This window comes from Kryptolebias marmoratus, linkage group LG20, assembly GCF_001649575.2.
Source record: "Kryptolebias marmoratus isolate JLee-2015 linkage group LG20, ASM164957v2, whole genome shotgun sequence".
In the NCBI taxonomy this organism is placed as follows: Eukaryota; Metazoa; Chordata; class Actinopteri; order Cyprinodontiformes; family Rivulidae; genus Kryptolebias; species Kryptolebias marmoratus.
Genome location: NC_051449.1, coordinates 1558036 through 1579267, shown reverse-complemented (window position 1 = coordinate 1579267; position 21232 = coordinate 1558036). Strand labels below are relative to the sequence as shown.

The 21232-nt window shown below is 38.6% G+C and overlaps 1 protein-coding gene across 1 annotated transcript in view; it reads left to right on the top strand.

Annotated features, from left to right (window-relative positions):
* LOC108243852 (receptor-type tyrosine-protein phosphatase N2) overlaps positions 1-21232 on the top strand; it is a gene marked incomplete at its 5' end in the record, with an annotated part of 169792 nt that overhangs the window by 111059 nt on the left and 37501 nt on the right. Inside the window, 2 exon segments of the mRNA XM_017429557.2 lie at positions 7719-7931; positions 16598-16795. Coding sequence (XP_017285046.2) covers positions 7719-7931; positions 16598-16795 — 411 coding nt within the window.

Genomic DNA, 21232 nt, shown 5'->3' with positions numbered 1-21232 from the left:
CTTTTAAAATAAATCTACAAATGAGGGATCCAGGATGATGGGAGGAGATGAAACTCCCTCCATCTTCCACACACTTCTTCTTCTCCTCCACCTCCTCTGCTGCTGGTTTGGGGTCCGTTCAGCCGGAGTGAAATCGGAAATAGACGCAGGAAGAAGTGTTCGTTTCATCACTTTACCATGGATTTTTGGTAGGATTTGTTCATTTTTACATGTTAGTATAAAAAGATTTTTACCTGATGTTGAATACCTCAAAAATCTCTTGGAAAGATGAAATGTCTGTCCCGCTCCTCATTCAGTCCTGAGCTGGGCTAAAGGGGGCGTTTTCGGTTCAATTTATAAAACGAGGTCCTGTTTTCCTAAATACATGATTGTAGCCATGTCTGTAGTGTCTTGTTCAATCAAAAAAGTGACTAAAATCAGCTGCAGTGTGGATTTTTGGTGAAAGTGGGAGTATCAGAGACTTCAGACACTGACTGACAGCTACCCCAGCTCAGGGCTTTCATGCAGCTGCAGCTTATCGTAACGTTGCAATAACAGTTGGTTTAATGGGATTTGCTGCTGTTTTCATTTTCTCCCGCTGCTGCTTTGCACAGCTGGAGTATAACACTCGAATCATGTTGTGCATTTTATAAATGTTGCACTTTCTTTTTTTGTCTTGGAGGTGTGTCCCTGTGTGTCTGCAGTTTGTGATATCAGTCTGGGTATGAGAATCAAATAAGGAGGAACAAGTTGTTTAGGTTTGTGAGAATTTAGATTAGGTTGGTATTTTATGGGAACTTTTTGTTTTTCTGTGCTTTAGTTTTGCATGAGTGCGTTTAACAGTGTGTGTGCAAGTGTGAAACAATAAGTAAGGATACAAAATGGGATTTTACCAAAACTATCACGACAACAAATGTCAAACTCCAGGTCAACCTGAGTAGTTTTATTACAAGTCTAGCTGCTGTGTGTGTATTTGTGTCCTTGTTTGCTGAAATGTTTTCAAACCTTAAAATGAACTTTTTAAGCAGTCCAGGATGAATCAGAGGTGAGAGACGGATCTTTGTTTCCTACAGCAGTCATCACGCAGGAAAACAATGGCCGCTCGCTGCTCTCCTTCTGACCCTTTTTTTTTCTTTTACTCTTTCTGCGTAAGCCAGGCCTGTGCAAATCCATCTGCCTTTTGTCTATGAAAGCCTTGCTAATCCACACCCCTATTCACCGACACACACACACACACACCTTGTCACTTTCACACCAACCATGAGGTCTATAAGCACTCCAGCAGCAAACCTTCATCCAATCCAGTTACCAAAAAATGGCAACCATTTTAATTTTGATTATTAATTTTATGTCAACCAGTTCTGCATAATTGATGATTATTGCGATAATTTCTTTAGTAGTATGTGCTTCATTAAATATCACACTAAGTGTAGCTGCTAAAGGAATTATTTAATGTAAAACAAAATCAAAAAATCAAAAACGAAAGCATATTTCTGGAATAACTTTGCTTGTGTTTTTTTCTTTGAAGGATTTTGATTTTTCTCCTCCTCTTGGTGAAAAGCTCATATCTGTCTGTAGAGAGTCAGATATTTGTAGAAACGGGATAAACTCAGCAGTGTGTAAAACCACAGGCACACACACACACACACACAGTCAGACAGCCAGTATCCTCAATGGGCTGTTAATATTTTGTAAAAAATGCGTACTCAGTCTGGATGAGCTGAACTCGCACGTGTCAAATCATGTATGTGAAATGAAAAATTTGCAAGTACAATGGATTTTGTGGGAGCAGATGGACAATAGAGGTGAAGGGGTGAAAGGAACTCCCTTTGACTCTTTGCCTTTGGGGAGATGATAATTTTGTTTCAGTTTTAGCTGCTGTTTTTTTTTTCCTTGTCATAAATAACAAAAAAAATCAACAATGTGAGCTAGATGCAGCCAGGAGCCACACTTATCCCATAATTATGCAGCCATATGAACTAAATAGCATATCTTTTAATTTCTGAGCAGCAGTTCACGGTGGCAGTCACTCCTATCTCAGTCAAGCCTTTGCAATGTAATTTGGTTGAAAGTGTTAAGCCACAGGAGGGATAATGGAATAAGGCCTTAGAGCTGCAGAGCTGAGCTGATAACCTCTTATTATTCGAAATGTATAGCACAGCAAAGGTAGCACACATGGATGGAGACGGCGCTCGTGGAAAGCTGCGCATTACTGAAAGGTTTGCACAGTAAAGGCTGCGCAGGTCGACTTGTTTGTGCGAACGGAGCAAACGTTTGATTTTCAATCATTGCAAATTTCTTCTACATCTGCAGAATGGCTGCTCGTTTTTCATAGCGACAAACAAACAAGTCACACACACACACCCGACTCGTCTCTCCTGTTTACTCTCCCCAACGCAACGACACACACTCCACCCGATTTTATTGTTACTAACAACTGCAACCAAACTTGATTAAGCAGGTGGGGTCAGGCTACATTTGTTTAAATCAATAGGTAGACATGCTAGGCAGCCATGATAAAGAAACCGAAGGGGGGGGGGGGTTGGAATCCGTGCGAGTGAGGAGGAGGAGGAAAGAGGGGGAAGTGTGCTTTGGAAACGCCGGCATCTGTCCCGTGAAAGATGACTGAGCTGTTACAGTTAGAGCCTTGAATTATGGGCCATTACTAGCCGAGAAAGATGCGATGCCTCTCCATGAAACTTAATTTGACAAAACAATGAGATGACTCAGGGAGTAAAATGACAAATGAAGTTATTTGATCCGTGGTGGGGGGGAGAATACATTTTTGCAAAGGATGATTTCAGTGCGAGCGTGTGGAATCAGCAATAATTCATTATTAATGGCCGTGCCAAGCCCACAACACTTACAGGCTGCTGCTCAGCCACTTTTCTTTATGATGCTGCTTTAATGGCTGATATTTCTGCTACAGTCTTTTGTGTTAAAACATTATTGAAAAGAAGCGATAAAAATAACCCAATTGTTTCAGCTTTTAAAAAAGACAGATTTATGAACTAACTTAACTTTAGCTGATTATTCTTCTGAATTTCTCACATTTTCTTTTATTTTCTTTAAACTTCCCATTGATCTGAGAATGCTGTTGTAACAATAATAACCCAATGATGACCATAAACATTTCAATAATAATATTGGAAGTTAGGTTAGCTCAAACATTATCATTAGCCTAGTTTTTGCTTTTCTGTCTTGGGGGTTTGAAGCGAGTTGAGATCCTTGATTTTTAATACAGAGTTATGGCAAATTTCCTCGTAATTATAACATCATTACTAGAAACGTTTTCATCCACACGAGAACACGGCCCAAATGCTGTAATAGCTATGCCAGGCCTGTATGTGGCGCTGTGACGCTGCCACTAAAATACACCACCAACAGGAAAGACTGAAGATGAAGTTTCACATTAAACTACAGACTGGGAGTCATTTCAGTTTAAATATGTGAACATAATGGAGGATTTCAACAAGAGGACAGTTTTCCTCTGTGTTTAAAGGGGACTTCTTATACTGAAGATTTCACCTGATCAGTTCTGCCTGTTTTAGGGCTACGTCACTTTTATGCAAATAAGCTGCTGTTGGCCACGTCCCCCAACTCAGTGTCCCGTCTCAAAAAACATAAAAACTCACTGAAGGATTAATCGCTGCGGATCTGACGCACATTTATATCGTTATTAATTCAAACTCTGAGGATTCTGACTTTCTGTAACGCAGCTGATAACAGAACATTTTCTTTTTCCAGCAGACGTTGTTCAGCGGTAAAACCAGCAGAACTAACGTGACGCTCTTCTTGCAATGAAGTGGGCGGAGCTCCACTTGGGTTGCTAGGTGAGGGGCTGGGCTCGGCTTGGGGTTGCTAGGTAACAGGGATTGTGATGCAACAATCCTGAGGTTTTTGAAACGGGTCGCTTTGCAAACACCAGAAAACATTTACTTATTGTCAAAAAACAGTTGGGTGAGGTTTTTTTTGGACTGGATTGTTTCTAGAAGCAGTAAATACCCAAATGCAAGTACAAAAACATGCAAAAAGTGAATTGTGCACAATAGCTCACCTTTAAAGAATTTGAGGTGAATTATACAGAAGTGTCAGCTTTTTAAAACTATTCTCATTTCCCAAGTTTTGTAAATATATACTGGATGTATATTGATCTTAACAGTTTAATGGCCTTAGATTATTTGGTGTAATAATGAGGGGATTTGCTTTGTGCTATTTAAGGCAATCTTATTTCTCATCAGCCTTGTCTCTTCATTGAAATAATACAGTGTACAACAGTTTTGCTGTAGTTGAGCAACTGGCGTCTGCAGTGCAAACACAGCATATAATGATATATATACTGTTAGAGGTGGGACTATGCCATCTTACGCTGCATTTAGACTGACCACATGACAACTCAAGGGTGACATTTAATAGATTTCTCAGTCTCTAACCTGTTTAAAGGCTTCTAAAACACAGTTTTTTGTGGACACAAGACTGAGATGATAAAAAAATAAATAAAACTTTTACAAATCCACAAAATGCTGTTCTCGTGTGGAAGGGGCTTCAGAAAGTGCTTGTTATCGCAGTCAGAGACGCCCCTTGTTTGCTTTAAGGCCCACCACATTACTATGCAACCAGCTTTTACAGTACAGCTTAGAGCTCCCCAAGCAAATTGGACACCCCACAAAGCGTTGGACAACTGTTGTCCCCCATTGTGGGTCTTTCTCTTTTATTAGGTGCTGAATGCAGCAGCAGCAATGAATGCAATCATCGGAGGGGTTGGAGTGGTGTCAGTGGGGTGTGCATTATGGAGTGGGGATGGTGTGGAGGAGAGGGAAAGGTGGTGATGGGGGGGGAGTCGCACCCTGAAACCACACAAGAATTCTTGAAGAATTTGTGTGCCGCGTATAGAGCGCTCCTTTTCCACCTCCTGGGGTGGTTCTGTGTGCTGACAGGCAGGCAAGAGGGATTCGACAGGGCTGCGCCCNTCCATTAACTCACAACGCTGCACCTTCACCTGACCTCTACAACCGGGGGACAGAGATTTTTTTTTTAAATTTTATTTTACCCCCATGCATTCCTCCCTTCGAGACAAATCTGCTGCCAATGTTAAAAGAGACACGTCTTCTTTTATTTCTCTCAACATAAAATTATCAGCCTGGCAAACAAATAATGAGCTGTGGCAAGTGTTTGTGGGGGAAATGAATCTTTACTGTGCAACAAAGATGGGAATAAATGCGTTTCCAAGAAGAAACGAGTCCAGAAAAAGCTGTTTTTGCTATTGATTTCTGCTGAAAACTCTTTGTTAGGACGAACTGTCAGGCCTGTCATTGGCAGTGCAATTTGTAGCTCTTCCTCTTTGCTTCTTGCTTCAGTCTTTGTTGTAAACATCATTACGCCGTGTGTAATAATGGGGAATTATGTTGCCTTTTTGTTAACTCTTAGTCGTCAGGTAAAAATGCAACAGGCCCATTATGTCTGAAAATGAACAGCAAGCAGCACTTAATTAGCAGTTCAATAAAGACTCACTTCCCCTTTTCTCAAATTATTGCAGCAGTGTTTCTTTTTTCACACTCATGAAGGAGTGCAGGCTTTTATCATACAGTTCGTGTTCATTGTGTTATCTCGAGCATCAGGCTGGGCTGCAAAAAAAAAAAATCTTTAATCTCCAGTTGTTTGCTAAAGGATCTGGTTCTCACGTGTTGGATTAGATCGCAGCCGAGGTCAGAACTGGCAGGAAAGCAAAGCGTCTTTTGCTTCTGTTCGGACTTCTCTGGTAAAACAAAGGTGTGTTGAGCAAAGAGAGCTTTACCTAACAGCAGTTTTATGCTTTATGTGCATTTCTAGGCACAAATGGTGCAACAAACACTTCTGATAATTGTTTTTTTATTGAGAAACATACATTTGTTTCCACAATCTTATTATATAAATTACATTCTTTGGTTTCTTTTTGGGGGAATCATTAGTATCAAAAGTGGTTCATTTTAATAGGTTTTAGACAGATTATCTCATTAGGCAGATGTTTTAATCCAGGGGCATCAGACAGGGTGCCATGATGCTCTGAAAAAAGCCTGCAGGCTTGTTTCAGTCCCACACTCTGCCAGATGATTTCACAGATTAGTTCCTCTTGTCTGACTGATCAGTAAAATCACTTGAAAGCATGCTCACTTTAAAGTACACAAATTTTACACCCCTGTAGATCACTCCTAACAGCCTCAATCATACATTTTTATCCACATGGATGAACCAAAACTAAAAAAAAAAAAAAAACTGGGGCAATTTGCACATTTTTCCACCTTTGATGTATGTATTTTAAATAAATTTGAACAAAATTTACAATTTAAAACCCGCTAAAATGTATTTAGCAACTGAAACACACTATATTGTTTAATTTTATGAAATATTTCTTGTTACATTGCATAAATTAAGATACTGTAGAAAGTAATTTTCCTGATCTTTCAGCCCATTTTAACCAGAAAATAACCAATATGGCTCTGTTCCTATAAAAGGCAACCAACCTAAATTGAACTTTATTTTCATTCCTATAGGAGATTATAGGAATGAAAGCCACATTTTTCAAAATAACCTAAAAATGTAAGATTATTTTTAATTTTATTGCAAAATAAAATCTACAATACATTTATTCCAGGACAGAATAAAGCTCATTTATCTTTTTTACTTATTTAGTGTCCTCAGTAATAACAACGTCAACTTATTTATTTATTTATTAGACTCTAAACTTAATTTTTAACCACCATAAACATCCAAATTTCCCCACAGAGCATATAAGGCTCCATTTGCATGTTCGAATACATAGTTAAAAAAAAAACTAAAGGTGATTTTTATGTGTTTAGGTTCCAGTAATAATTTGATATTTTTGAGTTTTGTAAACCAGAACTGTGTTCAAAACTTTATAGATTCTTAAAATGCACCAAAAAAAAGGCAGACTTGCTTTACAGCATGATTGCAATTTTATGGCTACTTTTTGTCTAAAATACACCTTTTTATTGTTTATATTCAGATAAGCCAACCTTTACTGTCAGTGAGCATTTTACTGCTTACATTTGATGTGATGATATTCTTTGTGTTGTTGCTGTTGAGCAAAAACCTTTACTTTTTTTTATAATTTTCATGTTTTTACATAAATTAACTCTATTTGTTACCCTTCACATCTGTGTGATTTCATGGCTGGGAAACCAGTGAAAGTGTCAAAGAGCTCGGGAATTTGTGACCACTCTGCTTTTTTAATTAAAGCAAAAGTTTTTCATCATTTCTTGATAATTGGCATTTTTGGAGACAGCCTGAAAAGCAATAATTTGTGTTCAGGGTCCTGTAAATGAACACATGAATCCTCACCTGAAACATTCTTACAGCTGTTTTTGCCGATGTTCTATCGAAACAGTGTTTTCAGTCTGACAACCTAAAACTCTAAACAGCTACATTTAAATGAAAAACCTACTGTTTTTCTGTTTACTTTCACTGTTAACTAGCACCATATAAACAAACTAAAGTGAAGTGAGTTGAAAAGCCTCATTGATTAGTTTGCTACATTCATGCTTTCACCAGTTAAGGACACCGTCACCACTGCCTTCCTCTAATCCACCATGTATCTCTGTTAGCTTTAAGCTAATTTACTTGAGTAAATTTTATTCTAATTGTTACTAAACTCGCTTCACAATCCTGTGCCACTCGCAGCAGATACAAGTGAAAATAGGAGCACGTTGTGAACATTTTGTCTGTTTCTTTGTGGCCCACAGGGAAGTCAGATCAAACAGATTCCCACCAAATACAGCCAGGGGGAGTCCACCAAGTTCCTGGTCCTCACCGTGGTGTCCATCCTGTGCATCGTCGGCGTGCTGCTCGCCTCCACCGTGGTCTACTGCCTCCGTCACCGCTCCCACCACAAGCTGAAGGAGAAGCTCACCAACCTGGGCACGGACACCAGCAGCGATGCCACCGCCACCTATCAGGTAGGAGGTGTTACTGCGTCTGTGTTGAATCTGAACTCAGATTTATTTATTTATGGCAAAACTGGTCTCACATTTTCTATATTTGTTTGTAAATTTAAAAAGTTATTAAAAAATATATATATTTAGCTCTACTTTTCTAATGTTGTCATTAGTTATCTGGGATGCCCAACAAAATATGTTTACAAATATTTGCTAATTGGTGTTTTAGCATTTTCCGTCCTCATACATAGATTTCATTACAATACCTGCAATTTTTCTGCCTAACCACACATCAGGGAAAAGAAAATGCTTTTGTAGTGAGCCTATTTCCCAGATTTATTTCATTTTTAAGGGCACTAATGGATTGTTTCAAAGGGAAACAGCTAGCAGAATGCTGTTTGCTCCCTGCTGATACGTCTAACAGAGAAAAGCTTCCTGGGCTCTGATTGGTCGGCTCCTCTGGCCTGAGCAGACACCACCTATCATCTCACATCTGTGCAGCTGAAATCTGAAAACGAGCATAATTAGATGGAAAATAAGGTTATCCTCCTCTGTGTGAGTTATTATATATTTCTTGATAATATTAGATTAAATGTGGGACTTGATTTTTAAAATAATTTTGCTTAATATCATTCTTATTATCAATAAAATGTGTTTTTTTCTTACATGTGGTGCATTTTCAGTAAATTTAAACCTGCTGGAAGGTTTTATTCTCTCTAGTTTGCCAACCTGCAGAGCATCTTCATATTTTAAACAGATCATTGCTGTGCCGTTCACTGATTGTCTCTCGCTATAATTTCCTGTTTAACACATGAAGCAATATAGTGACGTTATTTATTTCTTTTCTTTCCACCTCTAGTTATTTCCATTCCTCCCTCCCTGCTTGCTGTGCAATTATCCTTTGGCCAGAATAGCCAAGTGTGAAATTTAATTTACAGAATCCAATATTAAGTGGCTTTTTGAGCAAAGAATTAGATTGAGATTTTTCCATTGCTGTCTCTGACCTTTTCCCCGCCATGTTTTTAAATGAGAGTGGTCCTATGAGCATTGATTTTATAATGAGCCCGTCCCGTCCCTCTAAGTGCCTACGTTTTATGCTCTTCTCCGGGGATTTTTAACTCCTAAAATAGACTGCGCTGATGCATCAAACAGTGTGGGGACTCATGATGTTACCAGTTTCAAAGAAATCTGTTGTTTACCTGTTAAAGGGAAGACAGAAGCATCAAGTGTGAGTGTCTGCAAAAACAACAGGCTGTGTGGGATTATTCAGCATTGGAAGAAAAGTTTTTCTTTTTTAAGTGAAGCATCTCATCATCCTCATCTTCAGTATATATATATTTGCCCTTGGGAAGAACTCTGTCCTTAAATGGAAAAATGCAAATTCCTGCAGACGACTTTGTGTCAACATTTTTATTTGCTTAATAGTTATCAAAAAAACGCCATGTTGTTCATTTTTGGGCGAAATTCTTATTCTTAATATTCTTGTTATTGTTTAAAGCTCCCGAAGCTCTTCTGGTTGATTCTGTTGGAGCTTCAACACTGAGCCGTCGTCATCCTCAGTGAAAGGCCTCAGTGTTCAGCTCCCATCTTAGTCGTGTAAACCTTGTCTTACTGTCAGCACTGCTGTGTGTAGGGCTTCCCTGGGCTGGATCCCGCCTGTGTGTGTGTGTGTGTGTGCGTGCGCGCGCAGTCTCCAGGGCTACAAGCAATTAAAGCAGACAGAAAGCGGCAGGCTGCCTGAAGGCCTTACTACTGCAGCTCCTTCATGCTGACTGTCAAACACACACACACATACTGTACGTGTGTGTGTGTGCGACTGCATGTTAATGATTCTTGCCCTCGGCACATTTGTTTGAGGCCTCACACCTTCACACACACACACACCTCCTTCCATTCACATCATCGCACCACTAACTTCCTCCCCGCCTTCACCTCGCCGCTCCTCTCCCCCCGCCAGCCCAGCTTGTCAGTCAAATGGTCCCGGTGTAACTGCGACATGGGATTGGCCGTCGCCAACAAAGACGCCGCTGATTGACAGGCGTCGACGGAGGAGTGCGTGCAGCGTGTCGGAGCGCAGGGCGGGGAGACGGAGACGAAGCTTGTCAGTCACTTGGTCCCCAGATTACTCAGCTGTTGACGTGGAAGTCTGAAGCGTCGCATTCAGTTTATCTTAGCATTGAATTCAAAACTCATTTTTACCCCTGAAAGCACAAGAAGCTTTAATGCCAAGCAACAGGAGATTACAACAAGTGAAGGGAAACTTTTTTTACACAAATTTCAATGAATTATGAGGCATTAATATCTCAATAAAAGACGTTACCACAATAAATGTTCTTCAAATACTGGAAAAGATTTAAAAGCTAAAGCTAATATTATCATGTTACCTAAACATTGTAAGTCAAATGATTAATTAGTAACTAGCCTGATCACAGAAATTAGGAAACATCCCATAACTTTGAACAAACATTAACTAGTTTTATGCTTTATTTTGTTTCGTTCTTATTTATTCTTTTTTTTTCTTTGGTTTCAGTTTAAATTCCCAGCCCCACATTTGTTTTCATTAAATTTACTGTATTTTAAAGCCCGTCAGAGATGAGTAATCCATCACTGGGAACGTTTATCCACCTTTCTTATAAATGTCAGAGTTAAAGTAAATGCTGCAAAAACTTGGATTTGACAAGAAATAGTGTTTGATTTATGTGCTGTCAAATAAAATGAATTCAGATGACTAAAACAATCTAATATGGGATGTCCTGGAAGAGACAATTTGATCAGTATTTTTCACATTAAAATAAGTTTTGGATGACCTTCAGATCTCTAACTTAAAGGATTTCCATACCTTTGAGCTTAAAACTAACCTTCTTGTCTCGCCTGTTACATCATTGTTGGCACAGACTGACACACGTTAAACACAAATCAAAGCTATAAAATGACCTCCAGACCATAAACCACAGTGATTAGTGGGATGAGGTGTGTGTGAGAATCAATACGCTCTAAATAAGGAGTCTGGTGTTTCTGTGGACTCTGCTCAGAGATGGGAGGCGTTAGGACAGTAAATTTGCACTATTAACACTGTAAATCTGCCTGGATTATACAGTTTCTTCAGAATTTTTCCGTCTTTGTCCTCTAATTGGCTCTCAGAGGAAATTAATTTTGAAGCAGGTTTAATTACATCATAAAAGAATTTGCTGCAGTTGCAAAAGTTCAGCGCGGCGGCTCGTTGGAACGGACCGAAACGTGTTGCGTTCTGCCTCTGAGGCGCGAGGAGACAAAAAAACGATGTTTGACTTTTATTAAACGTCTCTTTGTACGATCCACCTTTTGATACTGAAACTCCTTCACCAAACGTAACAACCAGGTAAGATTCTCAACTCGGAGGTCTGTTGCCATGGTAACCTGTCAGCCATGCATTCATATACGCTGATTTTTCAGAAACAATGAAGTAATTTTGTAGAAACGTGTTTAAAAATAAAAAAGAGGAAACCTAATCAAATGGAATAGTTGTTGTTTGAGCTGAAACAACAGGTGCATTATGGGATATTTACCAACATGGTGTCCATCACCTACATTCTACAGTGTCTCCTTATAAATCTGCTTTATTTGTACGAAGGTTTCACGGGAACCACAGAAGTCTCACGTTGTGAGTTTAGACCATTTTGTATTCAACTCATGTAAAAATCTGAATAAAACAGTAAAAATGTAAAAAGTCTCAGTCATGTAGCTATCACTCCGCTAACAGTTTCATAAATGAATGTGATTTAATAATGATAATAAAAGAACTTCATTTTAATCTTTTTAATGTTTTTGCATGAATCATCTCTGCTGGCCACCCTTCACACCTGTCTCAGGTTCTTTTTGGATATGTGTTTTGTTGCGTTTATTTTTAATTAAAAGTTATGTTTTTATTGTATTGTTATGAATTAGAAACATAAACAATTAAATTGAATTGCATCTTTGGAGAGGTTTCTGCCTAACAGAATATATATTAATAAAGATGTAGATGTGTAAATGTATCAATTTAAAACGCAAATATTATAAATTGATAATATGCTTTAACTCTTCAGATTTATTTTGATTTCATACAAACCAGAGTTTGAGCTTTCTGAATTATTTATCCAATTAATTAGTATTTAGTCTCATCAATATAAGACAATAAAAAACAAATTAAATCATCATGTAAAAGCAAGAGTTTCTAAAGAGTTTTTCTTGCCTTCAAACTAAAATTCAGAAACTTTTTGTAACATTTGGATTTTAGGCTTTTCTCTTGATAAAAGGTTTTTCCTTTTTTTTTGTTGTTTATTTAAACTGAGCTGAAGTCACATTTTTGTCCGAGCAACAAAAAGTAAGTTTTCTTTATAATTTTACAAAATCTAAACTCTTCCCTGCAGAACACATTTAGCTCTGGTCTGGTATCTGTTTGCAGGATCTTCCCTCACATGCGGCGTGTTTGTGTTTGCGCTGCTTTCATCCCCAGGCCAGGTACCGAGGCACTTTAATAATCTGCACACATTTATGAGTCCATGTCCGAGCCCATAGATCAGTGTCAGCGTGCCGACCTGCGAGAACATCCGTTAGATCTGATACAGACTAATGAAGGCCTGCTCACATTACCTCCACCGTCAATCAAACCGCGCCGTCCGTTAATCATCAGCATCTTCCTCATTAAGAAACACAGATTCCCACTGAGATTTTCTCAGGTGTTCTGTTGTACTCCGTGTCCTTGTGGGCCGGTGCACGTGATTTATAATTTCATGTTATATGTTATAAGGCCACGCTAACCTTTTTAATATCCCACTTTAATGTGATGTAGCTTTTCTTAATGAACAGGTGGGGAGGGGGGCAGGGTCCTGCTTGATTTTAAAAACATTTATTGCTTGCTCTTTTTCCAGTTCAAGAGTTTTATTTCTGGAGAACCTCGATTCCAGTTCCTTTTCTTTATTTACCATTCGTCCATCCGTTCGTCCATCTTAATCACATTTACTTTTTTTTTTTTTTTTTTTTTTTTTTTTATGTATACAGTGTAAAATATATATATCAAATACTAACAAGTTGTATTACAAGGAGTAACTATCTTTAATGATAATTTAGTTTTAAAATGTGTAATACCACCTGCTGCCTGTAGGGCTGATTTAGAGGATGCACTAAAGCAGGGGTGTCAAACCCAGTGATGCAAGGGGGCCAAAATTGAAAATTTGGTCCTAGCCAAGGGCCAATCATGATCAATATTTCTTAAAAGTTACATAAATTAATTGGTTTTAGATGCATTATGTCAAATCATTCATATAGAAATATCAATGTCCTTCTCCCAGTTACAGATTATACAGAATTTAGAGCAAACAGACTTTATGAACACAGACAAATAGATCAAACTTCAAAAAGCTCATCATTAGCTGTCATTTCTTACGCCTCACTCAGCTTTTAAATGAAGTTTTTAACATTAAAACAGATTTTTAATAAAAGCCACCAACAAAAACCTGATCATACAGAAATTAAAACTATATATTGTTGGCTTCTAAGTCACTGTCAGAGAAAACTTCACTAATTAGGCTCAGTTTCTTTTAAGCAAAATAAGAATCAGAGACTTGATCTGAACCAGGCTAGAGGGCTGGATGAAATGTTACAGAGGGCCGGATCTGGCCCGCGGGCCTTGAGTTTGACACGTGTGCCCTAATGGGTCTTATTTAATTATAGAAAACAAAATCTACCTATAACTTTATATGAATTGGTGGACTTCTTGGTTATGTGACATGTTAATCAATCAGCCAAATCAGGAGTCTTATTAGATTCCTCTTCCAGTGGGATACCAGGAGGCCTGGAGACAGCCAAAATACAAAATGTTTGCAGTTTCTTTATGTCCAAAACACCTTGGAGCCACCTTTAAGGTGTCATGAAGACCTGAATCAGGCAGAATCAGAGGAAGAACATTTCACAGTTTGGAGAAAATGAGCCAGACCACTAAAACCCAGCAGCTGTGCTCCTCACATCCTCACTCTGACGCTGCACTGATTTGTCTGAAAAGTCTTCATCATTCCTCTCTGCTCTCATTTAAAAACCAGAAATGAAATGTTTTATCACTGCAGGTTTAACACATCTCATTTGCAGCCTTTAGTGTGTTTGCAGAACATTTAGAGCAGCATCGTCTCTGCCGTTGTTTCTCTTTCCAGAAAAAGTCCCAGTCATTCATTACATCTAGCTGATGTGGCTGCATGGAGCTCTGTGGAGGAGGAGGAGGAAAAACTTTGTGTCAATATTTCATTGTGGTCACGTATCCAGCAGACAGAAAATGACAGTTTGCTCAGGCGTGTGAATGAAGATATTGTATTCACTGCTGAGAGACTGATTGGCATAGTTGGCTGAAAAAAAAAACTTATTTCTAAATGTTTTATTATAGACAGATTCTAGTGAAATCTGTCTGAGAAGTCGTGTGTTTAACTGGCAGAAAGTCAGCACTTAGTGGAGTTCAGCGCCTAATATTTGTCTTACTCAGTGGTCAGATGAACAGGCGAAAAACCTAAACTTTACTAAACATAAAATCTCATTATAAGAGTGCATTATTGCCAAACATCCCCATAAACCTACATTTGTTTATTTGGCAAACATTAAAGACCAAACTGAACTCTTGTGTATCTCAGTTTTAGGTATATTAAAATGACCAAAACATAAAAAAAGAACACCTTGTTAGTTTTTAAACCTTTAAGTCCCCTCTCCCTCTCTGCTGTGCTTCAGCTCTGCCCCCAGTCTGTCTGCTCTGGTTACCATGGCAACTGTGAAGGTGACAGTGATTAACACTGTTAGGAAAATATGCAACAGCGATATTGTTGAATATCGACAACATTTCCCTCGGGATGAAAAAAGGTATCCATTTATTAAACACATTACAGTGACAGTCGTTGTGATAAATCCACATTTTCACTCCTTTCCTGTTTGTCTTGTTGTTCTCACTCCATCTGACAACCAATAATGTTACTGACATGCAGTTTATTGCACTTCTTTGCGATATTGATATTGTATATGCATGTTGCAGCCCTAATTAACACAAATAAGAGAGTCCTGCTGGCTTTGATTGGTTGCTTTGGCCAAAAGAAAGTAGATTCTTGAAGATCACCTCAAATATCTTCAGACGAATCAAAGAAAACAGTAAAAATGCTGAAGACGCAGGATTTGGAGGTCCTGCTGAGTCCTTTTATTAGTTTCTCATAGGTGCTCGTTTGATGCTTCAGGTACATAAACTTCTTTTAAATGCAGATTAGGCTTCTGGCTTTTAAGTAAAAGAAGGATGAGAACTAAAAAAAAAAGTCAAAGGCAGTCTTACGGAGAGGCACGCTTCAGAAAACAACCTTGATGATGTCACAACCTGTTGGTCACACTATTTTAAAACTTTTTTGAACTGACTAATCTACTGACTAGTGATTAAATTAAACCTTTCTGAACTTTAAAGGTAGCATCTCTCTGGGCTGAGACTGTTGGAGACTAAAAATGATGTAAAAATGACTAAAAACGACTAAAAGAAAAGGTGAATTTTCTGATGCAGTCTCACTGGACTCTGATTGTTTGTGACCAACGAGCAAGGCGGCTGCATTTCAAAAGGCCGGTTTTTAAAAAATCATAGCTTATTTTTGTGTTCAACAGCTGAAGTCCACTTTTGAAAATAAAATAAGCAGATTTGCACCAGTTTTTAACCCTTTTATCACCATAATAATAGATTTATTTATTAAAATGTCTAGTCTTTGTCTATTTTTGTCAATAATTGTGTCAAAAAACACCCTATGTGTAAATAATTTATACCCTTTTTCCAGGTGAAGTAGAACTTTTAAAATCTGTCAAGTATTTACCATTAATATGTAGTTAAATACCTAAAAGTGTGTGTTATAAGAAGAAAAGGACAAGGCGGAATTGAATTTTCTTAAAATTTATTTTTATAAATTCCTGAAAAGTGCAGATTAAACATTTCTGAGATTGCAAAAATCTAATAACAGTTAATTGAAATACATGTGCTGTGGTGTCACCGGTGATCCCTGTGGTTTTAAAAGGGTTAAATAATTATTTATCATCATGTTTTTTAGCCTCGGATGTTTTGTGTCAGAGGAAAGCTCCTGTCTGGTGCTCGAGACGGTTGGAGACACGCACAGATTGTTTTTAACACATTTAAAACTCAAGTGGTCGGGCTGTGCTCCTGTGTGACTCGAGAACAGGTGAGGGAGTCACGAGACGTTCTGGAGACTCCTTCATGAACAACAGACCACCTTAAGGGTTAAAGCAGATGCAGTGCAGGACTCAGTCACGTTAAAGCCATCTTCATGTTTAAAACACATTCAGCAGACATTTGAAGTTTAAATTAATGAAGAGGTATATGATGCACACCGAAGTGAATGTTATAGAGAGTTTTAGAAGCCTGATCATTTTCAGGAAGTAAAACTGGTGACGCATGAGGGAATTTGCAACACATCAAGAAATGAGCTCACATACTGTTCATTAAACAAAAACAGCCTCAGTCTCATGTGTAACTGTTTCTCAACACAATCACATTAGGATTTATCATTTTTGCCTCCTAGTCTTCCCTTGTCAGGTGTTCATTTTTCATTCCCTGTGAAGAAATGTGGTAGAGAAGAAAGCGTTTATTATCTCAGCTTCAGATAAAAACAGCACACGGGGCGCCGTTTCATCTGTACCTGCCTTCCCTCCCACAGGAACTCTGCCGGCAGCGGATGGCGGTCAAACCTCCCGCCGAGCGTCCGGAGCCCATCTCCTCCAGGATCAACAGCGTCTCGTCTCAGTTCAGCGACGGCGGTCCGGCCATCAGCCCCTCGGCTCGGGGCAGCATCTCGTCGTGGAGCGAAGAACCTGCCCACTCAAACATGGACATCTCAACAGGTCACATGATACTGGTGGGTTTCATTAAGTAACACCTGCTTTTACCTTATTGCTGGGAGTGATAACATTTTTTTAAATCCAAAAATGGGGGGAAAATGACACTCCGAATGGTACAAGCAGCTGCTCCTCCTGCTCCATCGATCAGGCGTTAATAAGGGAAAAATAAACCCAGTCAGGCTACTATGTGGACTTGGTTATAAAATAGAATATTTAAATTTTAACTCTTCACCAAAGAAAGACAAACTGTCACTCATATAAAAAGACAGATGACAGAAAATTCCTCCAAAATGGCAAAAATTTGCATGACTCCAGTTTTTTTCATCTATTTTTAGTAGTTTTTAATGAAGGTGTTTGTTGTGAAGCCATAAAAACACTATAACTGCTTGATCAGTGATGATTTGGATATACAGTAAACATTCCCTGAGCAAATAATGTGCTGTAGTCATTTTACTTAACAGAATCAAAAGAATTACTATTATTTTACAGTCAGAACTGCAGAAGAAGCTGCAGTTTTAAAAGTGGATTTGACTCTTTTGTTCTTAGAATTGAGTTTTCATTAAATGTATCTGTGAGACAGCTTTCTCTGCTTTCCTTATCTTCCTGTCTGTCATCTTATTATTCACCCTTAAACCCTTTAAAGCAGCAGATCTGTTCTGGCCTCGTCTCTGATACGTTTGTGTCTTGGTTTCTGCGTATCCAGATTGTTTCCCTCGTGCACAAACACACCTCTCTTGTTCCTCTCATCTCGCTGCATCTCTGGTGTCTCTCCACGTCTTTGTGTTCCTGTACATCTCATTACACCCACAGTTTCTATAAGCAGCCTCCTCACCCTCGCCTATCCCGCAGATGAAAATCTCTATTGAACCTCGGTTGCATTCTGTCGAGTGCCATCGTAATTTCGATATACAGCTACTCGCTTCAGCGACCCACCAGCACCTCTTCATCCCCGCTCCCCCCACCCCCGTCTCTCACTCTCCGTGCATTATGAAGCTGCCGGCGAGATGTGATAAAACGGGCTTTTTGATGTGTTCAATAGGCACAAAGATACTAATTACCTCTGAGAGTTGCACCACAGTTGTGTACGATTGAAATGAGTCCCTTTGCAGCCCCGTCTGTTGTTCTACGCAGGCACCACAATCAAGATATATCTTTGGCAAATGCATCCACAGCATATTATAATGCATGTATTTGAAGGTCAGATGTGCATAAAAACAAATCTGAGTTTGTTACAGGGAGGTGTGAGCTTCCCTTTGTTTTCCTGAGATGAAGTCTTCTCAGCAGAGATGAGGAGACGATGAAGAGTTGCTTATGTTTTATGAAGTTGGTGCACAAACTGATCATGATAATGACTCATTTTTATTTAAATTACAAGGACTAACATGGAAATGCAGTGAGGAAAGAAAGAGGTGGATGAAGTGGGTCTAGCTTGGCTGTATGATTAATTTGTGTAGGTGACTAGAAAGAATGTAAATTATGTAAAATCTTAAAGTTCAGTCCTCTTAAGTTATTTTAATTTCTTCATAATGGCATTTTTAATAAGCATTATGGAGCTTTTTATCAGATGAGGGAAATAAAATATTTTTCAGTTGAATTGATTTATTCATCTATAATCTAAACCATGTAGTTGCTTCCCTGCTGTTTTAGTCGGTCATTTACAACACATGCAGACTTATTGTTAGTAAAATACATTTGTAGACATAAGTTGTGTAGTAGTATTTGCTTTTTTTTATATATCAATTCAAATATGAAATATTACAGAAAGAAAAGGAGCCATTTTAGTTCCATTTTTATGATAAATATAAACTGAATTGCTGCAAAGAGACTTCTTTTAGTTTTATATATTGTTTATTAGCAACACATTTGTCCAAAATGACTTCTTTTATTAGGAGGTCTTGCATAAATGAGAAGTTGATGGCATATTTAACTCCGACTGCCTGGTTTTTATATCACTGGTAAAGTAAAAGAGGTGCTCGGGGTTCAGATAGTTTCTAAATCAGGCAGCTCATCTTCACAGGAGGTTTGTGTTGTGTATAAATTAAAGGGAGGAAGCTGTGAGCTCTTCAGATAAATATCTCCATCTTTTTTTTAATTTTAAATCACAGAAATGTTGCTTTGACTGAAATAAAAAGATGCTAAAGCTCAGGCTGACCAGAAATCCGTTCCAGACATGGAAAGGTACAGCAGACTACAGCTGATTGTCTCTGAGAAGGAAGAAGTTCAGAGCTGAAGTTCTTCGTCTGTCGAGTGGGAGCCATGATCTCAGCTTCTCGACCTCTTTAAGACACAGAAAGGTTTGATTTCTCCACAACCTCCATGGAAAACCTTTAAACCTTTAAAGACAAAATGAGCTGAGGGTTAAAGTCTTACAACACATCAACCTTTCTCTGCAGTAAAGAGATTCTTTTTGTTCAAATTGTGGAGCTGCTGTTTTACCTGCAGCAGACAGCAGTCAGTGTGATGTTGGTTTAGAGATGTAGGAAGGATTCCTGACATAAGCCTCTCCAGTCTGTGCACAAAACAGGACCAACAGTAAATAGAAACATTTTTCTGCAAGTTTACATTAAAAAAATACCGTCCAAGTTTTTACTTCTTGTCTTTGGATCAGATGCTCTGTAATGTGGACGATGGTGCATCCTGGGGATTTTCCATTTTTAATAATTGTTTAAAGCATTTTCTTGAACCATTATCACATTGTTGAGGATGAAGTTGTGTTAGATGGCTTTTTTTTTTACCAATCGGACATCCTGCGTTCATCTTTAAACTTTTAAAGAAGATGATTTGTGACTCCTAAGTTCTTCACAAAACTGCACTTAAAAAATAACGAAGAAAAATTTATAGCCCTGTAATATTTATGGAGACTTTTTCTATATTTGTTTTCCATCTTTCATTCAGCATTTTTCTGTAATTCCATCCCTCATTTTTTTTAAATTCTCTCTTCCTCCTGAAGGTTGTCTCACTGAGCTGCGATTTTCACACAGAAGTCTCCAAAATGTCTCGTAACGTAGGCAGGGGTTCTCAGTTTCTTCACTTGAATCACAGGAGCTTGTTGCTTGAATTTGAGCCTTCGATAGAAAATAAAACTGTTTCCAAGGTGATGAACTACAGCTGGATATTCTCTAGCCTCTTGTTTGGAAGGGTTAAACTATCACAGCTGAATGAATCTTGGTTCTTTCATCCAAATTTTAGTATAATTTTATTTTTCTTTAAAGATACAGAACACAACTGTATCTAATATGGTCCTAAATCATATCAAAGTAAAGTTGCTAAGGGTATTTTCTGACTGGGCTGCAATTGTTGGAGACTAATTGATGAACGGAAGTCTCCAAAATATCTCAAAACGTCCGTGGGGGTTCTCATTTCCCTCACTCAAGTCACAGAGGTTTGCAGTCTTGATAAAAAAAAATTGTGCAGCAAATTTCCTCTCAGAATAGTGGAAGTAACCCCGGGGGTCTTGAACCCATCTCGATTTTGTCATGGATGTCTCCAACTCATCTCAGAAGCACCAGAGCTGCATTTTGACTCTGCTCTAACAGAAAACATTTCCAGAAATAAAAGAATGTAAGATGAAAAATAGTTATTAAAAAACTGGTCCAGATCTGCGTGTCTTTATTTCAAAACTACTCCAGGAGATTAAATCGTAAATGTGGAGGTGGCTGCCAAGGCAGGTAGAATGTGGCGGAGGTGGGCTATGAAATGATGCGAGCCGTGTACCAAATATAAGGTTTGATTTTTGTAAATGGTTGTTTGAAATGCAGCCACATGGCTCACTGATCACTTGGCTGCAAACACTTTGAATTCAGTGAGACTAAAACGGAGAATTTGCTCAATTTCTCGCAATTTTGAGTCTCCACCTTGTCTCCAACAGTTGCAGTACTACCTTTAAATATTCTTCTTTTTTAAACACGATCCACATGTTTTGATTACTTATCTTCCTCTCCTTTTATCCAGTTTTCAGTCGTTCATCGTTTCCTTATTTTGACATTTTGCTCCCTGTTTTTCCTTTCTGCTCTCTACTCCCTTCCTCTCCCTCCTTTCTTGCTGGTCTGTCATTTTCTCCCCCCTGTCCATGGTTTGGAACAGTGCCTGCTGGTGACTGCTCATACTCCTCTTTTGCAGTCAGAACTGTCAGTTGTACAAAAATATTCACACATACAAGAGAACTCATTTCAAATTCCCCCCGCGATGTTAACTGGAGACAGCAGAAACCAAGCTGAGAGTTTCCTGGCATCGAATCCGGGCTCCTGTCGGTAAATTTAGGTAGAATCTCATAGGTGGGAATTTTTTTTTTTAAAGGTTGGTGTCACTGCGAGAGAGAAAGTTTGTTCCAAAGCAAGATGAGCAAACATTTCATCTGTGGCTCGTGTTTGAATGCAGCAACTGTTGAGCGATTATTAAAACTCACCAGCTTCACAGAATGAAATAACGTGATCTCTAATGAGCTGCAGTGCCCC